This window comes from Corvus cornix, chromosome 5, assembly GCF_000738735.6.
Source record: "Corvus cornix cornix isolate S_Up_H32 chromosome 5, ASM73873v5, whole genome shotgun sequence".
In the NCBI taxonomy this organism is placed as follows: domain Eukaryota; kingdom Metazoa; phylum Chordata; class Aves; order Passeriformes; family Corvidae; genus Corvus; species Corvus cornix.
In genome coordinates this window covers 13,664,482-13,689,849 of record NC_046335.1, presented here as the reverse complement: position 1 = coordinate 13,689,849, position 25,368 = coordinate 13,664,482, and the positions used below count along the sequence as shown (strand labels likewise).

Sequence of the window (25,368 nt, the reverse complement as noted above, 5' to 3'; positions counted from 1 at the left end):
TGTGATTCAGCGGCGAGTCTCTGTGAACTGTTGCTCACCACTGGATGTTGGTAAACTGACAGATGGCTCATGAGTAGAAACAGCAAAACTTTGATTCCTGAGGTCTCCACAAAGTCCTTTAAATGTTTTTTCATAACCCACATACATGTTCTAATTGCTATTGAATTAAAATATCACTGACACGATTTTTTAACCTAATGATTAGAGAGAAGAAAAAGCACTGTTGATAGCTCATTTTTAGCCCATTGTAGCAAATCAGCAAATTCTTTCTATTACTTGAAATATTCTTACAGTTTTAGTCTAAAAAAAGAGTTATTTACTTGGATTTGGCTATTTTTCTTCCTAAGGTATAAAGTATTTTTTCTTAAATTTTGCCAGAGTATTTTGTATAGGTCTGGTAAGATCTTGCAAAGTCTTAGTGAAAAAACAGGGAGTATGGGAATAGCCATAGGAGATCCAGACCCTTCATTATCTTGGTGGCACTTCTGCTCCTGCAATAAAAGTAAATACCAGAAAACTGTACAAGAGCTTCACAGTGTGAAAGATTAGTATTTCAGCGCAGTTCAGAACTGCACTGTTTTAACATTTTATTTGTAAAACTACATAATGATACTGAAATGTCTTGCTGCAGTAGCTAGCCACTTTGTATCTATGTTAGTGCTTTTAACATTTGTTCCTGAAACTATAAGGTTAGGTTAAATTAGAGTAAAATACATTTTGGTTAGTATGTGCCTTTAATCTTGGTATTTACATCTGCTGACTAAGGGGAAATTTTAGAATACTGGTTTTGATACTGTTCCACCCCAAGGTGCAGTTTGTGATGACCCTCCCTCCGAAGTGTTGTCTCTCGCTGAAAAAAGCAGTGCTTGCTGCGCAAATATCAGACTGCCACACTTTCAACATCAGCCTGCTGCTGCTGCCTTAGGTGTTCGTGGCAGCAATTGCAGACAGACCAGGAGCCCCAGCCTGCAGCTGTGTGGTGGCAACCTGTGTTAGTATGTTCAGCCTGTACTGTTGAGGATGGGGTGTCCATCGTACTGGAGCTGTGGCCTGTTTTAAAGGCAGACATTGAGACCAGCAGCAGTGGTTTGCCTGTGAGAGGCAGTGGCTTCTAATTACTGGCTCCTGCTGAGTTTGGACTGATCAGGAAGCAGAGCACCATTTAACTTTCATGGAAGAATCTGGTTTGACTTGCTGTGAAAATCATCAGATATTCATTACTTTATGCTGTGTGTAATTCCCGTCCCCCTCTTTTCCTGAGTTTGAAACCTGTCCATCTGCTTCTCTCCACTTTTGAATATAAGAGTTGCCCCAACTTTTGGGTTGCTCCTATGCTAGATTCACTTTGTTGCAGCATTTTGTAAATACCTCCATTGCTAATATCCCAGATGACTACTCACTTTTAATTTGCCTTTCGTAATTTTGTCTTTATGGCAGTAAAGAATAGCCCCAGTCTTTGTGCTAGCCTCACAAATGACCCATAACATATTATGCCTCTACAGTCTAGTAGAACACAACTACAGCTAAGAGCCCATTTTCTGGTGCCTGGGTGGTTGCTAGTTTTTCTATCAGCTGAAGCAAAGTGGTTAACAGCTTTGAACAATTATTAGTATTTAACAAAATATGTGCTTCTATAAGTAATGTTCTTCAAATAAAGGTATTAAAGCAGGATGGAAATTGGCTTAGGCTTTGACATGTCCTCATAGTATTGATGTCTGAGCAGTATGAAATGGATCACAGCTTTTATTAAAAAAAAAAGCGCTTTTTAACATGTGGACCTTTCAGATGTCATTGTTCAGGAGTGGATGCAGGGCTTAATTACATTTCATGACATTTCTGACTGAAAAAGATCAGAATTCTTAAAACACTACTTGAAATTTGTTGGGTTTTGACATGTACTCTATAATCAATCTTTCATTATGTTATCTTCTTGAATAAGAGTTTAATTTCAGTTTTATAAGTCATGTGTTTAGAATGACCCTGGGCATAAAGCTGTAGAAATTTGTTTGCACTCCTTCTGGATTATTATGGCAAATATTGGACATTGTGTAAGCTTTTTTAGCATCACATATGCATTTATTTATCTGTAGGTAGAATTAATGGTACTGTGGGAAAACACGTTCATAGTTAACTTTTAAGATCTGGTTTATGGCTAAATCATTTATCCATTCTCCAAGTATGAAAAGACAGCAGATTTTTCTTTCTGACCAGAGAAAGATACATCTCTTTTTCAGCACTGAGACATAAATTTTTGTGGAATAATTTATTTATAGATAAATACTGTATGAATTTTTAACACCTAATTTTTTGCTGTATTTTAGTAGGAAAACAACGTTGTTCAAACCTGTGTAAATGGAATGAAAATTGTATATAAGAATTCATATTCTAATAAGTTAGGGTATTAATAGATTATGTTACGTAGGATCAAGTGAATAGGTCAAGTAATGTGTGTTCGAGATAGCTGCCATAGAAGAATTCAGCTATTTAACCCTTCTTTTCTGCATATATAATCTCAGTATTTCTAATTTGTTGTACATTGTGGATAAATAAACGAACTGTGAAAGTTAATGTGCAGGTACCAAAGTTTGTCTGTGTTGACAATTGATCTGACTGTCTTTGGTTTTGTTACTGCTTCCTGGTTCCTTCTCACAAGGAGATGCCAGAAAGCTGTCTTGGCTCCGTTGTTTATCAGGGCAGTGCTGCTGAGAAAGTGAGGTGGAGATAGGCTGTAGCTTTGTAATCAAGTGTCCAGGCCCAGGAGTGGTGCCCAGCTGGTGGTATCTGCTCCCAGCGTGTCCCTGTCCAGCTGTGCCTCCGAGCCCTCACATCAGTGCACCAAAGCCCGCGGTCAGGGGCGCATTTGAGCTCTGCCTTGCTCCGGTGAGATGAGAACAGCAGCGAGCCTCTCTTAGCTCAGTGCTACAGCCTGGCCTTTAGCAATTTGCTGGATCACTACATCTGCATTTAAAAGCCAAGATTAAACACGTTTAAGATTGATGTGTATCTAATGTCATGTGATTGTATTATTCCTGAGTTTTTTTGCCAGTAATTGCATCCATTTTGTTATTTTTTAAGTGTAGGATATTCTAAAACAGGTATTTTCAAGAGAGAGAATGAATTTGGATATATTTGAGTAACTTGACAAAAATATATTGCTTAAGCTCATCTCAAAATCAATCACTCAAAAATTACAAGAATTGAGAACATGTTTTATTTTCTTTTTTCCTTACCAAGTTCTGGAAGTGTAGAGTCAAGATACTTGCCCATCTGTTGTTCTTGCAGTATTTCAAAGCTTTGGTGTTTTCATAGGAATTTCTCTCTTGAGCTTTACTTGTAAGACATGCTTCCTGTAGATTTGTCCCTTGAAAATGGAACTGAAATGTATTAAATACAAGGTAGACTCTGAAATCAAAATAGGTGTAGTTCTTGTAATTTAGAAAAATTTTGAAATCCTCTGTTATTTTTATCTTGGTCAACTACTGTATAAGGGAACAAAATGCTTTATGTTCAACAAGAATTTAACTTTTGTTAAGATTTTTTCATTGAATCATTTCAGGTGTTATTTTAAGATCACTAAAGGCTACTACAACTGATGCAATCCAGCTGTAATCTGGAAAATCTGAGATAACATTGTTTAATGTTCTCTGCTAAACTTCTGCCAATAATTGTTAATATTTCTATGCTTTTCAGTTAATTTCTTATTCTTTAGTCTTTTGTTATGGGGCAGTATTCTCTGATATCCTTAATGTCAAGCCATTTATAATAAAAAATAGCTTTTAGAGCTAAATTTCTTTTATAAAAACAAGATATTCTATTGAGTTTATCAGCATCAGGTAGAGCATTTCAGGGAGAATGTGTTATTATAGGGTGGATGTTACATTTTATGAACTTTTAATAATTATTAGTCATTAACAGAGCAGTTTTTAATGAATTTTAAATTGTCTTAAAGGAACCCAGCCAGAATGGACCTCTTTTTACTGAGTTAAAGTTCTACATGCGAGCTGCTAAGCCAGATGAAAGTAAGCAGTCTATTAAAATGTTTTTAATGAACTACAAGTATTTAGGAAAATAGAGCCTGTAGAAATAAGGCTGAACTTTGAGAATCTCTTTAGGTTATCTTCAAAATTATTTTTAAATTATTGAAATCTAATTCATATATATAGTAAATTAGAGGGTTTTGGTAAGAAGTTTTTTGTAGTTCTGTTGGTGGTATTGTCTAAATTTAAACTTGAGTTGCATCTCTGTCCCTACAATGGATATGTGACTAACTTTACTGTATACTTTGCATACATATTTCCATGAAAGAAACAGCTCAGAGTACGCAGAAACAGTAAGCAATGTGACTGCTCCCTTTTTATGTATGTCTCTACTCATGCAAATTCATGAACTTAACTTTATTTGTGTTTTCAGTTCAGAAGTGGACTAAGTCCCATAAACTGAAATATTTAGGTGTACCAAGATACTGGGGTTCTGGCTTGCATGAAAGAAATGGAAACAGGTGAATATATCTTCTATTGACATATGTTGGAATTTATTTCATCCACAACCATTCTTTCTTTTAGCCTAAGTTACTTAATAAGGTGTATTTTCTGTTTATCTTAATGTTGTTCACTTCTGCTACAAATTTTCATGTTCATGGTGGGGTGTGTTTAGGGACTATATAAATAGATACATTTTATCTGTATTCTATTTGTTACTTCTATTTGTGTTTGTTACAGTCTTTATAATTTTTGTGAACATTGCTGTAATACAATGATGCTATTTATGTATATGTGGTTTAGAAGCTTTCTATATTTTAATTAAAGTCAATTTCTAATGTACACGTCCTGGAATAATATGACTACCTTCAAACTTTTTCTTGTTTCGTGCATTTAAAGAGTATTTTCACTCACAAATATTAAGGACTTAGTACTCACTCAAACCTGTTCAGTTTTCCCTAGGGATAGGGCTTTTTTTTTTTGCTTAATCTGTGAGCTAGAATAATTGCTACTCCCATGTTAAATTTGTTTTAAGTCTAGGGATAGTTTTTAGTATTGTTCCATGCCAGGAAAGGTTTTTGTTACTTGGTCTTTAATGTTAATGCCTGTTTATGTAATAGTCCTTGTTTCCTAGTGGCCGTTCTCTAAACAGCTGTGCTGCAAAGGAGTTTTAGTAATTCTCTGCTTACTGAAGATCTTACAGTAGGTCAGGCTTCTTTGTGTGGTCGGCGTGTATGCCTTAGTATGTCAGCAGTATCAGTGTTTCAGTAGGTCCTCAACTGTGAAACTAACCTAATGTAAAAACAACATTCATTTTGAGAGGCAAAAGTAAATCTATCATTTATTTTATCCTGCAAATAAAAGTGACTTTGCATTCAGTGTTTAGTGCATAAATTTCTTTAATATAGCCACTATGAACATTTATAGCTCTAGAACCAGTTTGTCCATAGCAGTGAATAGCAGAACACCTTCGGCAAGTGAGAGGTTTTTGTTGTTAACAGTAGGTCAAAAAAAGTTTGCAGTAGATTTCAGTGAAGGAACATTGTAAGTGGACATGTTAAGTCATTTATAAAAACTAAGAAATGTATTTTTGTAAGTAGATGATGCTTAGTTTTACCTATAGTGAGTTACAATAGGGATGTTTTCCTCTGTGAGTACTTGTTATTGTGTTGCATAACTAGAATAAAGAGCAGTTCTTTTGATGGATGAGCATTTGAGTAGCTGATATAAAAAAGGTAAGAATTGATGTACAGCGTTAAAAAAAGTCACGTATTTCCTACAGTTTCTTTTGAGAGACATATTCAATCACTAGTTAGTACAGTTAACACAGATAAAATAGTTTGCTAAGTACAATTCAGTAACTTTGCTGGTTTTTTTGGTGGGTTTTTTTGTTGTTTTGTTTTGTTTGTTTATTTTTTTTTGTCCTCGCATTTAGCTATCGATTTATGATAATGGACCGATTCGGCAGAGATCTTCAGAAGATATATGAAGAGAATGCAAAGCAGTTTCCCCATAAAACTGTACTACAATTAGGCCTGAGAATAGTAAGTTTAAAAAATACATTTTGTTTTCTCAATCTGTCTTCCCTCTGTTAAGTCTCTCAGTTCAGTCCCACTTTTGTGCCGAGTCCGGGTCCTCTGGTGGGCGGACCTCGGTACTGCATTTACATGACTTTTGTTTTGTTAGCTTGATATTCTGGAATATGTCCATGAGCATGAATATGTGCATGGAGACATCAAGGCTGCAAACCTCCTTCTGAGTTACAAGAACCCTAATCAGGTATTTATAATGCATTTTACTCCTCATGTTTTAAACCTTCTATTTGACAACAATGAAAGTGCTTTGAACCTGTGAAATCTAGCAGAAGCTGATTTTTAAGAATGTATATGGTAACATTATTTCTGCTTGACATTTATATCTAGTTAATATTCTGTGATTTTTTTAATGCATTTTGCTGGACAGTTATCAATTGACTATTTGGCCTAAATAGTATTCTAGAGAAATTCTTGAGATTAAAAAAAAATTGACTCACAAATAGGTATTTGCAGGTGGAAGCCTAAAATTATATAGCACACTGGTAAATTATGTTTGCCTGTCTGCATTGTTACCTCATTGCTTTGTTCAAGAAATCCATCAGATAAGTGTTCTGTTACTTGGAAAAATTGGTCTTTAAAGTGTTGATTGTTCCACTTGATTTACGGAAGTCTTTCATTTTTCTGCATTTTTAACTCTCTTTACCATTCAAACAATGCATATTAGAGTTACGGAATTATGTATGTGTTCTTGCCCAAATGTTTTAGCTTTTGAAAGATGTAAAATAATTTCAGTTCTCTCAAGGTAACCCTTGTTAGTGAGTAGTAGTAGTATGTAGTATTGTTCAAATGGGTCAACTGGCTTTAAAGAGGGTAGCAGAGTGATTGTATTTATAACTCTACGGACATTACTTCTTTTTTTGCTTGTTAGTTGTTTTGGTTTGGTTTTTTTGGTATTTTTTTAAATTTGATTTTATTGGTGATAATTGTTGTACTGTACTTGCCTTCTGTAGCAGCAAGAAATGACTTCCAGATCAGACTGCTTTATGGAAAACAATAAAACCTATCTGACATTGTTTTCAAATCATATGCATTAAGATTAATAAAGTACGGAGAATCATTCAAAGTTGAACAACTCACCATTCTTAATACTTTCAAGGAAGTTATGAGAATAGTTGGGAGTTGCATTTATCATTTGTGTAGTTTTTGTATTTATAGTTGTTTAACCTTAGAATAATTTGTGGAAATTACTAGGTGTACTTGGTGGATTACGGACTCGCCTACCGATACTGTCCTGAAGGAGCTCACAAAGTATATAAAGAAGATCCTAAAAGGTGCCATGATGGAACTATTGAATATACCAGTATTGACGCACACAAGGGTGTGGGTAAGTATGTAAAACTCAGCAACAGGCATTTGGGTATCCCTTTGTATAAATGAGACTTTACAAAACTCAGTGCAGCAAATAAACAAACCAGGTTTCTGGTTGTAAAAAGAAATGTTTTTCCTTTTTTTTTTTTTAGTTCCTTATGTGCTATGATGGCATTTTTCTTTTTTTTCGTTTACTAACTTTTACTAATTGTATTTTTAATGTAACTTTCTTAACTAGAGCTCCTTAATTTATAAAGACTGTTAAGAGGTTCAGCATATTGCTTCATATTAACCAAGCAGAAATGGAATCGTGCTTGTGAGATCTTGATGGAAAAATAGGTCCTGGTTTTAGGAGAAAAATAGTTGTTGTTATCAATGTGAAAATATTCTTTATTTTAACTCAATAAACTTCATTTAATTAATTAATTATGCCTATAGTCACTGACCATCAAAACGCAAGGAGTGAGAAAAGGTTGAATATGGAAAGGAGAGGTCTGTATCTGATTAATCACTGAAGATTCATAGTGAATATCAACTTCATTTTCTTAATTCTTAAATTTTGCTTTATTAGCATAAGAGTGTGTTCTGCAAAAAATAATAGTTGTTGAAAATTATTATTTGCTTGAGGATACTCAAAGCTGAACATAACCAAAGATGACTTGATTTGCCAATTTATACTTCTAGTGTAGTCCGTGGTCAGTGTACGTGTGGTGTTGTTTTGGTGAGGCTTTTTTTGTGGTTGCTTGTTTCTGGGTGGGGTTTTTTTGTGAAGGCTTAGGGATCTGATCTCATACTGTCCTCCGTTCAGTTTCCAGGCCACATAAAATAGTTCAGCATTGTGGAATTATTTTTGGGGGAGGTGGGGTCTCAGCACTTCTACCTTTTTATAGAAGAAGGGAAGTAAAAACTATTTTGAACAGAAAGTCAATCATTTCACTAACTTGTTCTATTTTTTCCACAACCTGAGTACTTAAAAAGCTTCCCAAATTGGGATAACTGCAGCATGTCATGTCTTTGAATAGGAGATTGATAAAGGACTTGAAAATGAAGTTGTCCTTCCAGATGTAGGAACAATATTTTTTCCTTCCTAGCTTTGATGCTAAAATAAAGATATAAGTAACAGATATGGTAGTGTTACGTTGTTAGCACTGTCTTAACATATTTATAAATTTTTACTGTTAAACTGTGTGTGCTTTATTAGCTGGTGTTACGGTTGGTTTATTCATATGTGTATTTATATTTAGCACCATCAAGACGTGGCGATCTGGAGATCTTGGGTTACTGTATGATTCATTGGCTTAGTGGCCATCTACCGTGGGAAGATAATTTGAAAGATCCAAATTTTGTCAGAGACTCAAAAATCAGGTGAGAAACTACGTGTTTTCTCTCTTTTGAGAATGAAAATATCTTTCCATAGAAATGCTTTGTACTTTCAGTATGTTCCCTCTCGGTGAGTAGCTATTGTTTTCTGTATCCCTCATTTTCCCTTTGTGTCTCATGTATCCTTGACTTGTAATTAAACTTCACTTGTACTGTTCTGCTGTCTTCTTTTGTGTATGTGAAATGTTTATTTTTCCACTGCGGTATTGTCACTTTAGAATTGCCATAGTGAAGCCAAAAGCACTCTTAGCAGGATGCAGGTGACCATCAGCTGTGCTTTACGGGAAGAAAAGTGTGGAGTACGAGTCCCTTTAACACCATGCTCTGATGCATGTGGCAGAAATGAAGGCTAAAGGAGAATCTTAGATGTCTTTGAGCATCATTCCAGCTAGAGGACTACCATCATGGGATTTTAAAATTATTTTTCATTTTGTCCCTCAGCCTCAATGTTAACATGCCTTCCCCTCAGCCCAGATCAACCATGTCTTGTCAGATATTTAATATGAAGAGAGCTGTCCCAGCATAGCAGTTACTATCTCATTAACAAGTGTTATTTGGCTTCCTTAGCATTGGTATGTGAGAGTTTAAAATGGACCAGTTCTTTATCTTCAGTCTTCTACTTGCTTTTACAACAATCAGCAACTGTTTCAGGTAGCCCACCTGGCATTCATCAGGTTCTCAAGTGTGCTGCACACCTACAAATGGCCATACTAAGTCATACCAGAGGTTTATGTAGTATGTTTCTTGTATCTGACAGTGGCCCAAACTGGGTACTTAAATAGTTTATCAGAGCAGGACAAGATTGAAAATTCAAAAGAAACAGTCTTTTTGACTAATTTTGTTTTTCAGATGTAGAGATAATATTTCCATTTTGATGGACAAATGCTTTCCTGGGAAAGATAAACCAGGTAAGAGGAGCTATTTTAAAATACTTGTTCACTGAACTTTGTACCTACTTTAATTCTTCCTTTCAATCAGGAACAACAAAGTGGCATGAATTAGATTGTTGCTTAAGAGAAGTTTAGACTCTTCCTTTTGGCTGCAGTTTTATGCACTGCAGACACTGTGTTGCTTCTGGTTAAGGACAGTACTAATTTCAAACATGAGATGTGTAAATTGATTTTTCACAAGTGAATTTTAGATATGGAAATTTAGTAAGTAATGCAAACTTGAAGTATAGATTGTTCCTATTTTGCAGAGGTGATTTGCTGAGTACATTATTTTTTTTAACTGACTCTATTACAAATACACTTTCTTGGGATCTTAATATTTAGTTATTTCCAGCTATTTCTGGTGATTAGAAGAATTTTCTCTGTCAACCGTGACTTGTCTGTTTTTTCAGTGGTCTGATGTTTCATGTGTTATTTAGTATATGTTTCAGTCTTGAACTGATGAAGTTCTGAGATAACATTGAATTTCCTTTTCCACATTTTTAAATATAGACATAAGAAATACCATGTAAATAAGCATTCATTGGTGAAGATTAGCCTGTTACCTTTTTTTATGACTGACTGTTTTCTTCATTGCAATAAACATGTAAAAAACAGTGATGCTGCCATCACTGGGTAATGAACCTTGGTATAATTTTTTTCTAAAATGTGTTGTAGTAAAAACATAGTTATTATAAGTTTATAAGTAACCATTTCAAAAATAGCATGAGTAGTGCATGCATAATTTCTGTCTCTTTTCTAGTAAAAGTGAATGATTAAAATGTTTTCAAATAGAAATTAATTGGAGGTGCCATTTCTTTAGGTGAAATAGCCAAATATATGGAAAAGGTGAAGCTATTGAGCTATGAAGAGAAACCTGTTTATCAGCATTTCCGAGAAATACTTCTGCAAGGTCTCAAGGCCATTGGGCAAAAAGATGATGGCGTGCTTGACTTTGGCTTGGCAGAGAATGGAGACTTTCAAAGAAATCCCGTGCAAAAGGTTTTACTCTAAAAATTAATAATGTCAGCTTTTATTGCATTTTGTTGAGCTAAGTAAGAGTTAGTGGTGTTGGAAGTAGGTGTCATACTTTCATCCAGCAACAAATAATTAAATAGTCATTTGTTTAAGTCCTGGTTGCACACGTTATTTCTCTAATTCAACTTCACTAATTCTTAATAAAACTTGATATAGAGTGATGTTTATAGAGGTACTTTCATTGTAGATAGTACCTTGGGTAACAAAATTTGTATACCTAGATATAATGACATTTGAACAGATGAACTTTGGTTAATTTACTTATTTCTTTAATTTGGTAAAACTCCAGATGGATCAAAGTACATGTAAGGTAAGATAAGTCTAGTTTTTGTTCCATATTAGTTTCTTTTCCATGACTAGTTCAAAGCTTAGTTTTAAGTAAACATCTTTATGCCAAGTATTTGATTCTGGAATTTACATATTGATTTCGCTGTGATCCAATATGTTACTTTTGAGTCTTAACTGTATCGGTTGGCTAGGGGTATTTTTTATTTTGTATTTAAGAAGCCTTAAACTCTGGATTTGAATTCCCATTTGAATATGGCATTAAGAACTTTTTAAGCTTTAGGGAAGGTGAATGTTAAAACAGCTTATAACCCTGAAAAAGTGGTCACATAATGGCAATAATGACAATTATCTTGTACTTCAAACTGCATTTATTACTTCTTTGTTTGCATTTGTTAATGGCAGGTGGGCAGTTTATTGGTTCCTTTAGCATGAGCTGGGGAACTGAGAATTACAGTACAGGATAATAGTCCAAGTATGTTGCCTGCTTACTGACATGATCAGCAGTGTGTTAAAGATGGGGGAAAAGCAGGAAAGAAAAAAACCTGTGGTATTCTAAAGACTTCTGAAGATATATGTCCAGCTTTTCTTAGTTCTTTTTGCCCAGTAAATAGTATTTTGGCTAAAATCATACAGCTGTGGTCTCTGTACTAATATTTTCTGCTGAACAGAGTGTAAAGGTCTCTCCAAAAGGAGAGTTTGATAACATAAGTTCTGTTCCCCTTGTGGTTTGATAAGGCTTGAGGCCTGTATTTTGGGGACATAAATAATCTGGTTTTAATGGTTGGCTGGTTTCTTTGCGGAATAAGTTGGCCTGCTGCAGAGCCAACAGCTGTGACCTTTAATGTCCTTGTCCAGCAGAGATGTCTGGTGCACATTTTCAATGGAATAAAAACTTAAAAAATCTTACCTTTTGTCATAGGTTAGCGACACCTTTTTAGCCTATATTAGTCAAGACCATTCCCAAAGGGTGGGATAATACTTTTCCATAGGTTCTTACCTCCTGATATCAAATAGAAGTAAGCCTTTTGATTGGGTTTCTTTTTTTTATATACTTTGAGAACCATATGTGTGGTTAGCTTGCTCAGTTGTCACAAATATGTTCAAGCACTTAGATAAAAAAGGGAGTGCTACCACCCTCCTTGAGTGAGCATTTTCAGCTGTCTGCTTCATATTTCGGTGGGCTTAATGCTACTTCATGCCAGCTACTGCTGGAGTGTCTGGACAGAATAAGATTGATGGACATCAGGTTAACATAACCCTCTTGCTTTTGTCCAAACACCAGGACAGATGACTCTTCCTTCTATACTGGATTTTGTAGGCCTTGTAGCAGCTGCAGTATAGGCTAGGGTAGAAGATGATTTAGTGTTTTAAAGATAAGCTCCAAATTCCAAACTTCATTAAAAACTACTCTCCATAAAGATAATTTGCCACTAATTAGTAGCATTTCGCCTCTGAAAGCCAGGATCACAAGTGCTGAATTTTGTTTGGCATGCTTAATACCTAATTTGAAAAAGAAAAATGCAATCTGGCATCCCTCCTTGAGAAGATTATGACCTCTAACACAAAATATCTATGACATTTTGGCTCTACTGATCATTTAATCACAACAGGTCTTAACACACCTATTCTCCATTTCTTGTGGTGCAATCTACCATAATATTTTCTTAAAACAGTGTTATTTGATGTTCTGAAGCTATGCTGTTTCACAGCTAGGAGATAATATTTCTAGCTTCTATGTAAAGACATTCTTAGAATGTAGGATTCTCCTGTGCTGTCAGCTAATTGAGCCATGGTGGGCATTATATGTTACATATAAGCATGGTTGTTCTGGAATCTGAGTCGTTCTCCAGTATTGGTATCTGGGTAAAAGTCACAGATGTCTGCTATATTAAAAGTTAGCATTTTATTTTCTGTATCATGGCTCAAGTTTCCCCAGATGTATAAGTATGTGAAACACAGTTCACAGCTGTGCTTGAGGTTTCTTCTTTTTTTTTTTTTTTTTTTTTAAATAGTAAATGCATGTTGGTTTGTGAGTGTGGTATTCTATAGCAGTTCTAGCCAAACAAGAAGCTAGCAGTACCATGTGTTGAAGGAAGTATTTCAAGCTCTCGACTAAATTATTTAGAGCGAGGACCACATCTTATTGTTGTTCAGTGCTGAAGAGCTGCTGGGTAATATTTGGAGTAAAGTAGCCTGGAAAAATACAGGTCTTAGTGATTTGTGGTTCCTTCTAATGTTCAGGTTCAGATGTGCAGGTGTTGCTTTTGTCAGATGAATGCTCCCTGATTTCTACTGCTAGGTAATTCACCTGCATCAAGATTAAGAAACCACTTTTTATTAAATAAGCTTAGAAACAAGATAAATGTATTTTGCTTTTGTGTAACATGTACTGAATATCTGTTTTTCTGATGAGCGTTTAAAATGTTTCCTAGTACAATTGGGAGGAATGCATTATCTCTCATGTAGAAGCAGTACAGTGCTGAAATAGTCCTCCTTAATTTTGGTCAGAATGAACAAAAGTGTCTGTGTTTATTCCTGCCTAATGCATCACAAATCTGCTGACATACTAACCTTGGAGTCTTGGCTGGCGGTAATCAGGCCTGTGCACCGGCAGGAAAGATGTACCTAATGCACTCCATCAGTGCAGTTTGCATATGGAAGTTCTCACAGGGGAGCTGCCCTGTGCCAGCTGAGGGTTACCTGCCCACTGCAGTTATTGTATGTAATTATCGAACCAATCTGTTCAGCCCAGCAGGGTTTAGATGGTAATCATGAAGCAACACTTTGGAAAGGAAAGATGTAATGCACTCTCCCCTTCTCTCGTGAGCTGTGTGAAGTTGTAGCCACTTTTAAAGCTGTGTTAGTAAAGCTCTAGTCTCACACAATTAAAAAATAAAAAAAATAAAGAAAAAGGAAAGGTAAAACTCCAGTGTTCAATGCTTTTCATGTATGTTTGATGCAGGTCAGTTCATCCTTTGCAAAAATCGTGGCTTAAAACAATAATTTTCCATGACCACTTCAGGAATACTTTGCAATAGTAAGATTAATTGTAATACACAGATAGTAAGAGTTCTGTCCGTTTAGAGGTTTTAAGATAATGTACCTTGCATGCAGTTCAGATTTCCCAAATACCTCTCTTTGGAACAGAACCCATCGTTGCTATTAAAAAAAAAATGTACTGTAAGTGGGTATTAGCTACTTTTAAGCTGTGCAAAGAAAGCCTTAAGAAGCAAGAATCCAGATAAACTTGAATTTAATGTGGTGTAATTGCTTTAGAGAAACCCAATTAATAGGAACTTAGGATAAAATGTTTTTATGTGTTAAGTTTTTCAGATTGCTCCTTTTGTGACAGTTAATTCAGTGTAAGTTAAAAAACATCCCATGTTACGATCACAAAACCTCATGTTTTCATACATTAAAATTTCAACTCCTAAAGTGATCTGCAGATTGGGGAACTGTTGTTTTAAGTTGTGTATAGCTTAATACTAGTATTCTTGTTTTAGTACAGGAATAAATTTTCTCTATGACTGGAGACATTTTATAATATAATATCCTCACAAGGTATTTCCTTATTTTATATTTTCTACTTTGTGTAGTCTTTCCTGCTCTTGAGTTCAATTGCTATTATTTTTTAAAAATTTTTTTTTTTTCTTCAGAAAAGAAGAAAGGCAGCAGCTGCAGCCAGTGAGGGCACTGAGGCGGAAATGGAAGATACAGGAAGTCCAAAAAAAAAGAAAGCTGCTACTTCTAGTAAGTCAAAACATTGTTCTGGCAGTCCCATGTACTGGTGTGGCAGGATACTTTGGCTAAAGTCCAGACCCCCACTCAGCCACTTGCTCCCCTCCTCAGTGGGACAGAAGGAGAAAATAGGTTGAGAAAACCCATGAATTAAAACAAAGACGAGGAAATTTATTACTATCTACTATTTGTTTTGGGCAAATCAGACTCAACTTGGGGAAAATAAATGTAATATATTGCAAATTTAAAATAAATTTGGATAGTGACAAACAACTTTGCTTCCCCTTCTCCCAAACTCAAGCTAACTACTTCACCCGAAACTCCTCTACCACTCTCCTTGTTCGGTGCAGGGGTCCTGGAGGGGAAGTGTGCTGTGGTGTCTGCTGCTCCTTCATCATTACATTTTCCCCCTGCTCCAGTGTGGGCTCTCTCTTTTGGGCTGCAGTCCTTTGTGGGGGGGCGGGGGGGGAAGTGGCCCAGTTTTTTCAGGAAATATCCATTTTCTCCAGGTTGGGCTCTCATATGAGTTGCAGGGGATATTTCCTGCGTTCTGGGTCTTCTGAGCTACAGGGAACATGTTCTCTGGTGCAGTGGAGTACCACTTCCACCTTTGACTTTGGTGTTCTGTCTGCTGTTTCCCACTCTTCTCCCTGCACTGCTGCTTCCTTTCTGCCTGTCTAGTGGTTTTTCCCCTTTCTTAAATGCTTCCACAGAGGTGCCACAAACAAATTTGGCTCAGCTTTGGCCTGCAGTGGGTTTGTTTTGAAGCTTTGGCCTACAGTGTGTTTGTATTGGAGCCATCTGGAAAGGGCTGTGTCAGGCACAGGAGAGCAGCTGATCTCTCCCTACAGATTCTAGCCCTGAAGCTGACCTCAGCTTACCAAAACCTAGCCACGTGGCCATAAAATACCCAATAGAACCATTTACCTTTAGCAGTGCAAGTGCTTTTGATCTTTCACAATTTATTTTTTAGATTAACTTTATAAAGTTAAAATATTTCAAGTTTCTGTCTAAGAAAGGATTATGCTCCAATTATGTAGTGCCTAAAGCTGGTAGAATTGCTAGCTGATAAAAATTGGTGGCTGAACCCTGTTCTTTTGCCATCATTCATTCTCTGCTCATTCATTTTGTCCTCCTGTCTTGTCCAGTTCCCTGTTAGAACATGCTGACTCCTCAGGATTCCTCTTCACAGAATGTTAAAGCCAAGGGCTAACAGCAGCAGCTTCCAAAAGCAAGCGTGTTTAAAGACAAGGAAAGGATTAGCTATAAGGATAGAAAATGCTGAAGCTATTTTTTCAACATAGTTTGGCATAGTTTCAGTGCAGTCTGGAAAAAGTCATGGACAGATAAAGTAGGATTATTGAAAATGCAATGTGAGAAATCTTCAGCAGATCTGTATAGGGTAAGCTGATGGCGAGTGTCTAGTCAAACTGCTTTATGGATCCAACCCTGTAATGCCTTTATGTAAATGTGAACTGAATTCAAGTAATAGCAAAGATATTTTTCCTCAAGAATTATGGTTTATAATTTCATTTAAAATACCAGATGTTGTCTGTGGTCAGTTAGTATAAAAATAATAAAGCAGTAGGACTGAAGTCTACCCCAAAACAAATATCCTTGTTTAAAAACAGTTTGACAAAGGAGTGTTGCAGGATGGGAAACTATAACCTTTCAAAGAGTAATAATGTTGGTGGGTTCTGGATTTACCCTGGTATATTTACTCAAACTGTATGGTACAAAGTACATGGAATGAAGCTAATGTTATTCCAGGAGGTGACACTGCTTTGTTCATTTTCAGCTGTTCATATTATAGAATTGTAATCATTAAGACCAGTGATTATTTCTCTTTTTTGAATGCCTTTTTACTTGTTTACTTCAATTTATTATAAATTCTCTAGTCTGTCAGTGGCTGAAGAAGTGGTAATTGGATTATACTTTCAAGGCAATAAAATTATTTTATATGATGCTGACACTTAATAGTTTTAGCATTTTAGATATAATTTAAGACTTTTTAACAAAATACTTAATACAGCTGACTATTTTCTGGTTGCGATTTAAAATGCATGTGCAGAACATATTTTCCTTTCTTGTAATATATTATACTACCTTTTCCTGGGATTGTAGATTGAATTTCTTATAGAAGGAGATGGAAAAGAACTTGAAGAATTGCAATCCAGTTGGTAACATCAGCTTTTTGTAAGCAATGAGGTTTTCTCAGACCAAGTAAAGGTATTTGGGAGGCTATATAGATTTTCAACATAAGCTTAAATTAGAAGAACTTACTCTTGCTAGTTCAATAGAGCTACAGATGAAATGGCTCTAATTTACACTACTCAGTTTAATGAATACCAAGTAGAGGGAGTATATGAAGTGATTTCAGGTGAAATGTGATACATGTACTTACTCATTTGGTTCTCTCCAAATTTGGAATTAAAAACTTTACCAACTATTATGTGATTCATAAACCTGTGTAGAAGGAAGGGGCAACTGTTTCATAATCTTTTCTGATTCTGATGCTTTTATAATTTGAAAAGGTCTGATTATTATAGAAATACTTAAAACTCTGTTTCCAAATCTGACTAGTTTTTGTGTTTTTCCTGTGACTAAAAAAAAAGTCTTGAAGTTCAGTAAAAATGGATGTTTTCTTCATACCTCTTAGTTGTACAATTTGAAGTGAAGTCATACCGGAATGCTTTAAAAGTTGTTGAAATTCTATTTTGTTGGTTTGTAAGGGGCATAAATATGGTGGAATGGTGGTTGCTCTTCAGGTATTCAAACAACATTCGTAAGTATTTGAACATAAAACAGTGACAAGAGGAGCTGTGCAGCCTCTTGCAGTTCAGCTCATCAGCATTAACCAGATTTTTAAGCAGTTTGGCTTATCCAGTTCAAAAGATTAGTTATCCCCAAAAGATCCTGATCAGCTGTGTGGCACGTAGAGTACCTTAAGGTGCTCAGTGGCTATAGGGAACTCTGCCAGTAATGAAATCTGCCACTGCTGGGGCTGGGGAGCCTGTGGAGTCTGTGGACTTGGAGGAGGAGGAAAGAATGGCACTGAGAAAGGACAGACATCTGAAAATTCTTGCTTCTGCTGTCAGCTGCCCCTGGTTGTTCTCAGTGTAAGAGTGGCCATATCAGATGAGGTGGTTAACGGCCTTCTCCTCCTCCAATTCTGTCAGCCATCAGTGTTTCTAGAGCTGTTGAGCAACTCTGTTTGGAAACAGAATTTCAGAAAGTGCTTGAGAAACAAACTGTATTGGAGTCCAAAATAAGTTGCATGAAATTTTGACATTCTTAAATTGTTTTTTATTTATATTAGCATGTTATCAGCTTTTTCTTTTTTCTCCTTGACATAATGAAACCATAGGCTTTCCTGAAAAGTGGAATTTTGCAAGCTTTATAAAGCAATATGGATGACGTTGAAGTATTATGTTAGCCAATGTATCTCCACCAGGATGCTGTCAGAAGAGATGATTTCTATTTAAATTAGAAGCTTTTCTCCCCACTCTGTTGCAGCTCCATTTTCAGTATTAGCTGCCTTCAAGTACAGTAGTAAAATACAGTCTTATAAACGACGATACTGTTAAAGCAGAATGCCAAACTTTGGCATACACTGTATGTATCCACCAACGCTTGTGCAGGGGTGTAGTGCATAATATGATAGGACTAATATGCTTATTTTTGATCAGTTTGGTGGAATAAGCAGATAGTACAGGTATCTTCAGTCAAAATCACATAAGTGCTGCAAAAACAAGAGTTTTGTGAGTAATCTTAGGTTCAAAGCTACAATAGAAATGACTACCCTGGCAGGTATTTTTAAATCTCGGGGTTGATGAAGATTGCAATACAGAATTTTTTTAGAATAGCCTTTTTTCTGTTCTGAATTTTTTAAGACAGTTTTGGGATTTATTAAATAGGACATGTAAAGAGAAATACTAAGATACCTACGACAATGAAAGTACTGTATTTTTTAATGTACTTTTAAAATAGGCAATACTACTGAGGGTAGGAATTCTGCATGTCAGTATTGCTGGATAGCATCCACCGTGTTAAGGCCTTAACTGGGGTCTTTGGTTACGCTTGCAGTATAAATAAAGAACTATGGGAACCACTCCAATATGAAAACAGTCATACTGATGGATTGGTTAGAAGAACATTCCAAAATGGTGGTTTAATAGTATTTCTCAATTAATAGGTACTTAGCTTTATGTTTATTTACCTTGCATGCCTTTGCATAAATCAGTATCTGGGTTATTGCCTTAAATCTTTTTTCTTTATTCAAGTAAGATTTGTTACTTAATGTCCACTTAAGCGCATTTTTGCATTTAGAGAATTATTGGCCTTGTCACCAAGCTTTAGGAGAAAGCAAATCATATTGTTTTTTGAGCTTCTTTATGGTGCAACTTGTGACTTGTCTTTCTACTCTGTACCAATGCCCACATTAGAGGTAGATTTTTTTTTTTAATCTCAATTTCGTACCCTAAAACCTTATTTTCTGTGAAACTTGCTTCACAATAATTCTAATTGTGTAATTCATCTCTTCCTTCTTGTGGAGGATTTGGTATTGACTACTATCTGTTACAGACTCCAGGAGGAAGTAGATGTAAGTTTTAAAGTGGTATATCCATCTCTGTGTTTAGTGACTGAAAGATCTGTCCCTTTCTGTGCCCTTCTTCATCTTCCCTTACCTGTCTCAGGAGTGTTGCAAATTAAATGTTCTAGTATAAGACTTATGTGGTCTGGTTCTAGCAGTTAAAAGCAATTAAAAGTGCTGTGATGTTATATCTAAAAATTAACAGGAAGATCTGGGTTTTAAAGCAGAGAAATAATGTTTTTAGTTGCCTGAAAAATTGACAAACTGACTTCTGTATTTTGCATTAAGTATATTCAAACACAGTATGAAGTGATCTGTCTTTTTATGACCTGTCCAAAGATTGTTTGAGGCTTTTCAAAAGCTATTTAAATTAGAAAAGGTGTGGTAGGAGGTGCTTTTAAGTTTGAAGATTTTAAAATATTTTGAATAGGAAGGTTAAAATAGATTTGGTTTACATTTAATTTCTCTTTATGGTTCTTCACAAATAGTAGGGTTTTTTTGACAATTTGCAAGTGACAAATTCAGTGAGAATTAATTTGAACATGTGCCACTAATTACAATAAAGAGAAAAAATTAGTGTCCAACATGTAAAGTATGAGAGTGTTACTGTGTATTTCTGTGTGTGCTTGGAACACAGTTCTTTACTGAGTCTACCTTTGTATTTTAAGCTTATTTCTGTACAAGATCTTCAGACCATTTCTAGCACTTAAACACACTTAAAATGTAAGTAATTTAAGTTCCTTGTTACATTTCATGGGACTTTCTTGTGTTTGCTGCTAATAAAAAGTATTAAATTAAAAGAAAACAACTTGTAACAAAACTTTTCCATGTGTAAGGTTTTGTAAAATGACTTTACATGTAGAATCAAGTAATTTAAGAAAAAAAAGTGATGTCTGCTTTTTTGGTTGTTTTTCTGTGACCTGAAGATGAATTGCAGTATGTTGAACAGGTATTGCAATTCGAACTCAGATATAAAATTTGCAAGTGAAATTTTTCTACAGGAAAGAAAAATTGTACTGCAGTGACTCAGATTTTTACAGGAAACTAACCTGTTTCAAGATTGCAAGTAATGTTTTGAATTAAACTGCCTTCCTCCTGCAAATTGCTGTATGGTGAAGAGGAGGGTTAATTTTAGACACATGCTGAATGGGACAAATGGTTTCTGTGTATGTACAATTATGTTTTGGAATATCTTCAGTGAAGCAATTTTTACAAATAGAAGTAAACCAGTTTTAGTTTCATCTGGAACAATTTTATATTAAAATTTTTAAAAGAACACTCATATATTTGATGTTATCTGTAAAAAATACACAGGCATAAAGTCATAAATAATACATTCTTGTGTTCTGATGTTTTTCCTTATGAGAATATGTAAAGCATTTTCTTTATTTGTTGCAGGAAAGGGAGTACTTGGCCGAACAGAGTACCTAAAGCCAAGCCCCATCCCATAACTTTACTGACTTTTTTCTCTCTCATCCCCACCCCACAGACATATATTTACTGGAATTCAAGTCCATATTTGCATTCTTCTGGTCTCTCCATTCTTTTTTTTCTGAGTCATTTCTGAATTCTTGTAGAAAAAGAGCTGCTAGCTCTTGTAGAAAAAGCCAACTAGCCGCAACTACTATTTGTTGCCCTTGCAATTTCTTCAGCGGCTTCAGAGTACTGAAAAATGCTTGTCTGAGAAGTGTTATTCACCAGTTTTTTCAGTTATGTGGGGGTTCCCTGTCTGAGTTGGGAAAGAGCTTGTCAGAGGACTCTTCCTTAAAAGAAAGAAGAGTCTTCTTAAAAGAAGACTTCATCTTTTTAAAATCTTCTTAAAAGACGATTTCTTCTTTTGTCGTCTTAAAAATATCTCCTCATTGGTGCCATATTCAAACTGCCCAAACTTATTGGAGAAGGGTGGTGTTTAACTCACTAAATGTTGCAGCCTGCCCTAAGTTCCCATTTGATGTGTGCAGCTGGTTGCTGAACATAGTCTTCCAACACTATTTTCTTATTCCTTCCATATGTAAACAACAAACGTATGAGTTCCATTTTCTTGTTTTCTTTTTCAATCTGATGACTGTAGAACTTTTTTAAGGGGCAGTTGAAGGAAAAAGGTCTCCTAGAGACCCATCTAGCAAAATTACTTAGTTGTTTGATACCAACAAAGACAGCTGAAATATGACTGAAGCACATTTTGCAAGAGAAAAGGGATACTGTGATCAGTGGAAGATTTGAAGAACTGGCAGTTCTAAGTTTATCTGCTTTGGAAATCACAAGTCTGTATTTATTACTTAAATTAGTAACAAAATTATTCTTGGGAATAAAATTGCACTGAGATCTGATGCAGTGGCATATGTAAGATCATAGGTTAGGGACAGTCTCATTCCTACCTTATCACTTCTCAGGTTAACTGTGGCAATTCAACACATTTGGCATGTAGTTAAAGCAACGTCAGTCCTGAGACTGTCCTGCTGTGGCACTCAGGGTGTCCACACAGAAAAGATGGTTAAACTTCATCCGTGTGGGTACCAGTTGAGCACATCTCTTCCGGAGAACTCTCCACCCTATCATCCACCACTCCAGGTTTACTGACCTTTGTTTCTTAAAGAGGTAGAGCAAAATGTGTGTGTAAGATTATGCGCATGTATGCATGGACATTAGGTTTGGGGGTTTTTTTTGAGAAAGGAAACCTTGTAGTGTCTGATGAATGTACTCCACCACTTGTGCTTCTTTTGATGTTAGCTGTTTTATTTAATGATGATGACTACAAATTTGGTTAAGAGCTACAATTGCTGGAACTCTTCAGCCCATTAGCTGGGGACTGGCATGTGCTTAGCCTTTGTCAGGTGTAGATTCAGCATATGCAAGTGATGCAGTTGCTAACTTTTGGCATGTCTGCTGCTAGATATTTTTCAGTTACATGATGTTTGCTGAGAGTCTAAAATCTCTGTATGGTTCTGTTTTCAGATGTTCTCACCTATGATGTAACTTAGAAGTCACCTAAATAATACCTGATTTTATCTGCTCGTTAGCTGTGTTTTCATGTTTCCAAATCTCTCACTGTCCTTCTTTTCATCAAAGAAGGCAATTTAAATGGGAAAGTTGTGACTCTGGTTTTATCGAAGGAACTTCTGTGATTTTATAGAAATTTTAATTTTTTGACTCAAGCACAGTTTTATTTCTTTTAAGACTTGTGTGTTTCTAAAACAGTGTACGTAGGATTGGAAGATGAGATAAGGGACATCAAGAGGAGATCTGCTCTATACACCAATCTAATCAATTTATGTTGGTGTTAATCTTCATACATGCTAATATTTTATCTTAAAACCTGTGTGATTATTCTAAAACTTCCCTGGTCAACACCACTTGTAGTACTTAACTATCCTTACTATTACAAAGGATTTGATAAGGGGAAGTATTTTCTTTTAATATTTTTGTTACCTAATATGAATTTCCCTTAAGCTTAGTGGTTGTTCTAGCTGCTGTGGACATGAAAATCACACTCATGTTATGCAGCAACCTTTTGCACATCATATGTCTCCAATTTTCTTTTTTTTACTTTCTTCAGATAAACTAGTTAAATTCAATGTTTTCTTGTTGTTTTGTTAGAGAGCTGGAGACCACTTTTTCTCTGCATTTTTCTCAGACCTTTTTTGTAGGATAGAGCCCAGAGCTATACACAATACTGCTGGGTTTCTTTTGTAAAGTTGTTTTGTTTTGCATTGTTGTCTGCCTCCTTGATTCCCCCAAATTTACTCATTGAGCTTGAATGATCAGTGACTCTTACTGTTCAAAGGCTGTTGTCTTAAGCAAGCAGCTTCTTTCTTAAGGACTTCCATGAAATTCAGTTTTACTTTTCTTTACCTGTACTCTTGACATGGACAGTGGAATTGTATATAGCTTTACAAGCAAGAACTGAAGTAATGAGGCATGCTATCTTCAAGGAGGAATTTAGGATTAAGAAGGAAAAAAATAATTAAAAACTACATGAGGAGATGAGAAATATTTCATTGTTCCTGTATATGCAAAAAGATAGAAATTTTTATTACGTGTAGTATTTTTTTGTCAAAGTGACTACAGTTGAATACAATTCACAGAAATGAGCTGTGGTGCTTTGTTTTCTTCCTTTTCCCTGGTAGTAGGCAGGAAGGAATCAAAGTGCAGGAAGGTTTTTATTATTGCTTTTAGGTATGGTCTCTTTGAACAACCTGCCTGCCAGGTTTACTAGGAATCTTATTTAGATGGGATTATTTGTTACCTTTGTTAATAAAATATTGTCAAGTGATAGCTTGAATCTGTGGGCACAGTTGCACTGATAGCTGAGCTGATGTAACAGCTGACATTGCCAATCAGAAATCTTCCTTCTTTTTTTTTTTCACACCTGTGTGCCTTCCACCTCCTCTTGTATAAGCTCCATTCAGAACGCTCTAAGATGCCACAGCTCACTAAACTGTGAGAATACCAGATCAAAATTTCATTGCTAAGTGTTCTAGTTTTAGTTGGGATAGAGTTACTTTCTAGTAGCCGGTGCAGTGCTGTGTTTTGGATTTAGTATGAGAATAATGTGGATAACACAGATGTTTTGGCTGTTGCTAAGTGGTGCTTACCTTAAGTCAAGGACTTTCCAGTTTCCTGTGCTCTGCCAATGGGGAGCTGTGCAACAAGCCAGGAGGGAGCACAGCCAGGTCAGCTGATCCAAACTGGCCGAAGGGATATTCCATACCCAGTATATAAATGGGGGGAGAATGTCATACCAGAGTGTCATACCCAGTATATAAAACGGGGGAATTGGCTGGGAGGGACCACTTGCTGCTGGGGGTGATCTGGGCATCAGTCAGTGAGGTTTTTTTGTGAGTGTGGTAATTAATCTGTTTCTTTTTACTTTTGTTATTATTATATTTATTGTAATTATTAAGCTGTTCCTATTTCAATCCATTGGGTTTTTTTCCTGTTTTCAATTCTCCTCCACTTCCCAGTGGGAGGGGAGAGGAGGGGGAGTGAGTGAATGAGCTCTGCATGGTAGGTAGTTACTGAGTGGGGTTAGACTATGATCCCAGAGCTGGATGAGCTTAGCACAAGGTCCAAAAAATGGCTTAATACTGGAAGGCATTATAAAATGAAAAGTTGGCACATGAGGAGGAAGGAGAAGTGTAGGTTTTATAGAGGATCTGATTCTTTTGGTGAAGATGAGCTAAAAAAATGACTCAACTCCATCTGATGCTACTCTTGGAGAAGTTGAACTGAACAACATGTTTTTTAGGAGAAGGTCAGTGCCCAGAAATAGTTGTAGATTCTCCTCTGTCCATGTCATATTCCACATCCCCACTTAAAGCTCAGTGAATGAGTTGAGTTGATCTATCCTTTTAAGACTAAAAGTATTTTCTTGTGATCTGTTTTTGTTATTTTGCTTAACAAAAAGTCTTTTTGTTTGCATTGCAGATGCAGTTGCTGCCAGAACCCAGAAGATGACCTTACCAAAACTCAAGAAAAACACAGCAACTAGAAAGAGACTCCAGAAGTAAATAATATATGGAGCAACAAATTAAGTTGCTCAGTGGCTCATTTCTGTGTTTTGTTGTTTTTTTTTTTCTTGTAGCACTGGAATCTATTTCTTTCCTTTTTAAATGATGACTCCTATAAAAACACAGACTGTTGTTTGTACCTGTTTTTGAATGTTTTATTAAAATATTTGCATAATTTATGTATACTTAGATACTAATGCAAAATTTTGCCAACTTTTGAAGTGGGGATGCATTTTTATTCTTTATATACATGAATTCATGTCTTAAAGGCAAACTAAAAGAGAGTCCCTTTTTCCAGCTTTATAATGTAGAGATAAAGCCTTATTTAATAGTTTCATTATGGATACTATATAAGAAACAGCAGTGTTGCATCTGATTTCTCACAGTTTTGAGTAAAGTCATATTGGTGGTCACATAGATGTACACTGAGATGAAGTCTGAAAAAGCATAAATAGCTTTTAAATATTTTTCAAGTGTTTGAATTAAAACCAGAACATAAGGCAAAAATCA

At 35.7% G+C, this 25,368-nt stretch overlaps 1 protein-coding gene across 2 annotated transcripts in view; it reads left to right on the top strand.

The window, feature by feature from the left end:
• VRK1 (VRK serine/threonine kinase 1) overlaps positions 1–25,043 on the top strand; it is a 34,326-nt gene extending 9,283 nt beyond the window's left edge. For both annotated transcript variants that reach the window (XM_039552959.1, XM_019285312.3), the window contains exons 4-13: positions 3,950–4,019; positions 4,411–4,498; positions 5,914–6,022; positions 6,165–6,257; positions 7,265–7,397; positions 8,626–8,746; positions 9,611–9,669; positions 10,514–10,692; positions 14,673–14,766; positions 24,776–25,043. In XM_039552959.1, the coding sequence (XP_039408893.1) occupies positions 3,950–4,019; positions 4,411–4,498; positions 5,914–6,022; positions 6,165–6,257; positions 7,265–7,397; positions 8,626–8,746; positions 9,611–9,669; positions 10,514–10,692; positions 14,673–14,766; positions 24,776–24,858 (1,029 nt within the window). In that variant the 3' untranslated portion in view covers positions 24,859–25,043. The remainder of the gene's footprint in view (positions 1–3,949; positions 4,020–4,410; positions 4,499–5,913; positions 6,023–6,164; positions 6,258–7,264; positions 7,398–8,625; positions 8,747–9,610; positions 9,670–10,513; positions 10,693–14,672; positions 14,767–24,775) is intronic.
• Positions 25,044–25,368: the final 325 nt, after the last annotated feature.